The 6,763-nt window shown below is 45.2% G+C and overlaps 1 protein-coding gene across 1 annotated transcript; it reads right to left on the bottom strand.

Annotated features, from left to right (window-relative positions):
* Positions 1-225: 225 nt before the first annotated feature.
* Positions 226-5,014, bottom strand: C5H6orf141 (chromosome 5 C6orf141 homolog). Its single transcript, XM_054493017.2, has 2 exons — positions 3,974-5,014; positions 226-743 (listed from the first exon to the last, which is right to left on the bottom strand). The coding sequence occupies exon 1, from the start codon at positions 4,854-4,856 to the stop codon at positions 4,122-4,124; it is 735 nt and encodes a 244-aa protein (XP_054348992.2). The 5' UTR covers positions 4,857-5,014; the 3' UTR covers positions 226-743; positions 3,974-4,121.
* Between the last annotated feature and the right edge of the window lie 1,749 nt (positions 5,015-6,763).

Genomic DNA, 6,763 nt, shown 5'->3' with positions numbered 1-6,763 from the left:
AGGCAGGAGAATGGCATGAACCCGGGAGGCGGAGTTGCAGTGAGCGAAGATCGCGCCACTGCACTCCAGCCTGGGCAACAGAGCGAGGCTCTGTCTCAAAAAAAAAAAAGACTAGCCTGGGCAACATAGCAAGGTGCTGTCTCTATAAAACAAAAACAAAACAAAACAAAAAACTCATGCTTGAAACATGCCAAATATTAAAAGAGATTTGGGGTCATCTGTAAATTTTTGTTTCCTTTATTATAATCTTCTTTTTCTTCATAATATTTTTCCAATTTTTATGCAGTGTATATAACTGTTTCTTTTAATAAAAAGTTTTTTTCTTTTTCAAGGCAAAGAGCCACATCAAGTTTTATCACCAAGCACTGGTAACATCCAACAAAAATAAGCAGCAAGTCAAATGTAATGATTCCCAAAAGGAGATTATGGTTGTAAACAGTTTTAAGAGAGGATAACACTTGCCTGATCCTGGGGGTTATGTGATTCTGACATTTATCTTATCGTCACTGGAGTGGCTTCTGGAAGTCTTTGATGTGGTTCATCCACCTAATACAATTTTAGATAATCATGTTTTTCAGCGGAGTAGAGGTAAGATCAAAGAGCCAAGACCCAGCCATTCTCAGAGATTTCTTAGTATTGAGGATGCCCAAGTTTCACTTTGGATGCACTCCCAGGATATTTGTAAATGGGATAAGATTTCTCAGGCTCTTCAAATAACAGGGTTCTGCTTGGATCAGGAACACCTGTGAAGCAAATTCAACAGTATTTCGACTTACTACTTTTTGTTTCCAATGAAAAGGAACTCTATATTAAATGAAATCTATAAACATGTTGTAGGCAGTTAATAGGGAAGTTGAGTAAGCACTTTAAAAATAAATTTTCATTGCTTGAAACACAGTCCGAAAAGGAAAAAAAATTCACTTAAAATTAACTCAAACAGGCCGGGCATGGTGGCTCACGCCTGTAATTCCAGCCCTTTGGGAGGCCGAGGCAGGCGGATCACAAAGTCAGGAGATCAAGACCATCCTGGCTAACACGGTGAAACCCTGTCTCTACTAAAAATACAAAAAAACTAGCCAGGCATGGTGGCGAGTGCCTGTAGTCCCAGCTACTCGGGAGGCTGAGGCAGGAGAATGGTGTGAACATGGGAGGCGGAGCTTGGAGTGAACCGAGATCCTGCCACAGCACTCCAGCCTGGGCGACAGAGCCAAGACTCTGTCTCAAAAACAAAACAAAACAAAATTAACTCAAACATATTTGGTTTAAAGGAGTTAAGCTAACTTGACTAAATACAATTTTGGCTGAAAGACAAAATGAAAACAAATTGTGTCTATTCTGCTTTTCCAGACAAAGGGCATCAGATTTAAAATCCCAGAGGGAAGACAAACTAACCTGACAGGTCAAAGAAAGTATTCAAAGCTCTCATCTGCCCAGAACTAGGTGGTCTGTAAACTCTTTTCAGTGACTGTTAAGCATAGTGTGCCTTAGTCCTTTGAGCTTTACCATGAGTCCCTACACAAGATGTGAAGGTCATTTCTAAAGAATTTAAGACATATACTTACTGATCCATTAAAGGTTGGGAAAAGCTAGAAATAAGTCCTTTCTTTCAGGAGTACAGAAGAGTCTTATTAAAAACCACCAGTTTGACTTTCATTAGCTTTCTTGTGTTATACAATTTCTGCTCTTTGTTACTAAACGAAAGACTAAAGCCTAGTTAGGATGAAAAGTGAACTAAATAATAACCGTGCTAATAATAAAAAATGTAACTAACTTTGAGGATTTATTGTATGACAGGCAGGGTTCTAAGTATTTTTGTTTAACTTAACCCTAAAAAAAAAAAAACAAAAAACCCTCTATGAAGTTGATACTATTTATTGTCCCCACTTAACAAATCAGGATACAGAGGCACACAGAGATAAGGCAACTTGCCCAAGGACACAAGTTAATAAAGAGGTAGAGCCAGTTTTGAACCCAAGCAGCTGAACTCCAGAGATTGCCTCCAGAGAAGGCAGCTGAGTGATGCTACTTACCATTTTTGGTTATTGTGAAAGGGACTTTTTTTGTTCTCTGTATTCAATGATCAGTCACCTGGGACATGTGATGATTCAACCAAATTAATAAGCTCAGGTCTGAAACTTATATGCCAAGCAAGTTAATCTCCCATTGGAGTCAGGGAGGGTTGTTAAGGAAAAGAGATTCATTTTAAGGGATGAATCTTTTCTACCTGTCAAGCAATTTTGAACACAGATGAGCTCCGATGCTGAATTCCTCTCCCAAGTGAGGGTCTCACAGGCCTAAGAACTGCTAGTGATGATTCTCCAGCCAAGAGGCCTTGCAGAATTCAGGAACATTAAGGTGATTCTAGTACTTCTCACAAACATGAGTTAGAAAACCTAAGATATTGGCTGGGCATGGTGGCTCATACCTGTAATCCCAGCACTTTGGGAGGCTGAGGCAGGAGGATCACCTGAGATTGGGAGTTCAAGACCAGCCTGGCCGACATGGAGAAACCCCATCTCTACTAAAAATACAGAATTAGCTGGGGTGATGGCACATGCCTGTAATCCCAGCTACTCAGGAGGCTGAGGTAGGAGAATTGCTTGAACCCCGGAGGTAGAGGTTGCGGTGAGCCAAGATCGTGCCATTGCACTGCAGCCTGGGCAACAAGAGAGAAACTCCGTCTCAAAAAAAAAAAAGAAAAAACAATAGAAAAAGAAAGAAAACCTAGGATATCCTCAGGCATCTTTTGACCCCTAAGTAAGGGTCAAATAAATCCTCTAAAGGCCGCCCCAAACCTTTAGGAGGGAGATTATCACATTCTTCATCCACTTAGTAAGCATATGCAATTACTAGCTGTGTGACTTAGACATGCTACAAGACCTCTAGGCCTAGGTTGGCTCATGAGTAAAACAGGGGCATCTTATCTATCCGGCCTGCCAGGAGGCAAGAGGTGGATCAGATGATCTTTTGAGAACATTTCAAGCTCTAAACTAAAAATGAAGGCAAAAGGGAAGACTGGGGAAGGAGGCACTTTTCAACCGTTTGCTCATCAAAAGCCAGAGTCCTACATGCTTTGTTAATTCTTGCAGTAAATACTCCTTCAGGTGGTAAAGTCAAGCAGTTCACCTAGAGAGGGCTGCTTTGCTCCTCACAGAGCTTCAACCAGGCCAACTACTAAAGAGTTAATTCAGATAGTATTTAATAATAAAGAGAAACAAACAAAATAAGAAAAATTAGTTGTTTCAGTAGTACCAGAGGAGATTTTTTTTAACTATACCAGGAGAACGGTATTTTCAATCTATTCTTGACTACAAGTCTCACTAATGAAGAACTATGGAAAAGAATAAGACATGCATTCATTTTATGGAAAACTACATATTGCTATCTACCTTTAGATCAGAACATTTGCATGCAGTATTTTTAATATTAAAATTAAAATGTATGATAAATGCATGTTTATAGGACTAAATTAGCTATTGTTTGCGGTAAAGCCTTTGTAAATGGAATTTCATGTTGAAATCTTAGTCTTCTGTCCCCAACTCCTTCTTTCCCTAGCTCCTCTCTTTTTCTTTCTAACACTGAAATGTGGGGGAGAAAAACGAAAAGGGCACATCAGAAGACAGTCACTTGCTGCTTTGGTTTTACTTTCTCATTTCTTTTTACTTTCTGTTTTTGGCTTTTAAAACAAGCCTCTTCTCCACCCACTCCCACTCTCTTTGCAGAGAGCAGACTTCAAACTTCACTTCTGTTTCTAGGTCCTAAAGAGAAACAAGAGGTTGGGGGCGGGGTGGGGGCAACAGAAAAGAGATCAATTGAGAGTTATTCCAAAATGCAAATTAACAACAGGTTTTCTCATTTCAAAACTCCCACATTCTGCCAATCTGAAAATATCTTTTCTCCCCCTCTTCTGAATGACTTAGGTCCCCAGACAGCCAACGAATTCAAGCCACAAAGGAGGTATTATGCTGCTTACAGTTCTTAATCTGCCTCCCCGAAGCGCTGCGCCAGCCTCTCAAAAGGTTCCTTCTGTAGGTTAATTGCAGGTTGGAGCTCCCAGAATAGCATTTTCTTTTAAGGATGATCACTCATCCACCATCCCGGAACATTTCTCGGGCTACTCATTAGAGTTTAATTTCCTCGAGCCAGGTCCCTGGAGACGGTGAAACCCTCCTCTCCGCGGCGTGGACGCGGGGTGCCCCTGTTCGTGCCTGGAGAACCCGGGGTTCAGCAAGGCCCCGGTGTCCCCCAGGCTGTCCCTCTCTACTGCTGCGAAAAGTAAGCGCGGTCACGGAGTGCTCCTCAGTCCTCGTGGTCATGCGACCCTTGGCCCAGGAGGTCTGCAACACTTCTTGTGTTACCTGATAATCCTCCACCCGCACAAGCACGTATTTGGGTGGGTCTGCTGGGTCCCGCGGCGGGGCTACACGCCTGCCAGAAATTCGCTTTTCTCGTTGAAAGACAGAAGGGTAGTTGGGCTCCTCGCCGTGGTCCTCTCCACTCGCATGAGGAAGGTCCTCTGCACCGGCCACCTCTTCCCGTGCAGAGTCCCCTCGAGTCCCTAACCACCTCTCTGGGTGCAGGAGAAAGAGCACTTTCTCTCTGATCCAGGACTCACGGTCGAATTCCTCCCCAGCCCGAGGTCCGAGGGCCCGATCTGCCGATCTGTCCTCGTGGCCGCCGCCCCGGCTTCGGCTCGCCCCTGCTGTCGCGGGATTCCGGGCGCCCGGAGCTAGCGGAGCCCCCCGCCCTACCTCCCGCGGAAAAGGCCCGAGGTCTCCCAGGCTGCGGGAGGAGTCCATGGGATTCGCAGCTCCCTGAGGGCCCCGGGTCTCCATCCTGGCAAAAGGGTCATTCATTCGTTCCTTCTTTGACCGATTTAAGCAGCAAGCGTCTGCTGAGCTCCGGAAAGCGCGGGACCACCAAGCCCTGGGTGTGGCCTCTGCTGCCGCTCCGGACTCCCAGTCCGCGAGAGCTGAAGACTGGATCAGCCCCAGGCTAACCGCGTGCGGAACCCGCCTCCTCACCCTCCGCCTCTCCCACCTGGCGGCTGTCTAGCCATTCAGAGGAAGCTTGACACAAGCCCCAGTCACTCCTCTTCTTCCTCCTACCCCTGTCCGGAGCCCTGCTCCCTTTGTCATTCGCTGATTCAGTCCCCTCTTACTTTTCACCTCTATCCTAGTTTCTCACCCACCTTTCGTTTTTCTCCGGAGCTGAGGCGCAAAGGACACCCTCGCACTGCGCCCGCCCCCCCCCGAAATGCCCCGAAGTATGTTTGCTTTCCAAGGACGCTCCTTGAGGTGAAGGAACAAAGACGTTTGTGTGCATTTTAATTATCAGATCTAATTCTGAAAAGGGTTTTTGTCCATTCCGAATCCATTCCCGCCATGCTGCCAAAATAATGGAATGTAGATCAAAGGGTCAGACTGAAAAGTTGAAGCCTTGGAGAAACTGGTTTTGGTTTCTTTGTCCTTCTTTCTTTAGAATGCCAGAATCTGTAGCTCTCGAGGACAATGGTCACACCTGTGTCCTCCTCCTCCTCTTCCTCCTCCTTTTTTCCCTCTCTCTTTCTTTCTCCCTCTCCCCGCTCCCCCTCCCTCTTTTACCCCCCCCCATTAGATATGGTCTCGCTCTGTAGCTCAGGATAGAGTGCAGTGGCTCAGCCTCGACTTTCCAGGCTCCCACCTCAGCCCCTCAGGTAGCCGGGACTACAGGCGCGCACCCCCATGCCCGGCTTTTATTTATTTATTTATTTATTTTTATTTTTTTAAGAGATGGTACAGGTGGGGCTCTCCTATATTGCCCAGGCTGGTCTGGAACTCCTGGGCTTATGAGATACCCAGGATCCCCCACCCTACCCACACACCCGCCTGGGCCTCCCAAAATTCTGGGATTACAGGCTTGAGCCACGGCCCTGGCCAGTCTTCATTTTGTGTGTAATCAACGCTTGTCTCAGGAAGGTGTAGTCTTTGATTTAAAACAAGCTATAAAACAGAAGCAAAACGACCATCCAAATGAATTTTTTCAGGACTTAAAATTGTTTGTGTTTGTGTCGTTTATAAAATTCCCTCCGCACCCACCCGTCCTCTTTAACCACAGGGGTTAAAAAAAGTAGGTGTCTCTGGCGAGGCTTTTAGAATTTACCCATAGGCAGGCCCGCTGACCACTACTCTTTGCCTAAGGTTAATCGGGGAGGCTAGGTCATAGAAAAGGAGCTCAGTTTGTGGTTTCCAGTTCATCCTTGGCTGTTTATTTTATTAAAAACCCACTGATGGCTGGATGTGGTGGTTCACACCTGTAGTCCCAGCATTTGGGGAGTCTGAGGCCAGTGGATCACTTGATGCCAGGAGTTTGAGACCAGCCTGGTCAACATGGTGAAACCCCGTCTCTACAAAAAGTACAAAAATTAGTCAGGCATGGTGGTACACACATGTAATCCCAGCTACTTGGGATGCTGAGGCATGAGAATCGCTTGAACCGGAGAGGGGGAGGTTGCAGTGAGCCAAGATCATACCACTGCACTCTAGTCTGGGCGTTAGAGCAAGAATCTGTCTAAAAAAGAAAAAAAAAAAAAGGAAAGAAAGAGAAATCTAAATTCTGCCTGATTTAGAAAAATGAGTGCAATGGTGAAAAATTCTGCCCATATGTAAAAAACAAAAGAAGTGTAGGGAGATATTTGGAAAGGGAGGACTTTTGATATCTGCCAAATCATATAAAGAAATAAAGTGATAGAAGAGGAGTGAGAAAATCTGGGTCAGAACTGGTT

This window comes from Pongo pygmaeus, chromosome 5, assembly GCF_028885625.2.
Source record: "Pongo pygmaeus isolate AG05252 chromosome 5, NHGRI_mPonPyg2-v2.0_pri, whole genome shotgun sequence".
NCBI lineage: Eukaryota > Metazoa > Chordata > Mammalia > Primates > Hominidae > Pongo > Pongo pygmaeus.
Note: the sequence above shows the minus strand (reverse complement) of the source record. Positions and strands in the feature narration are given on the sequence as shown.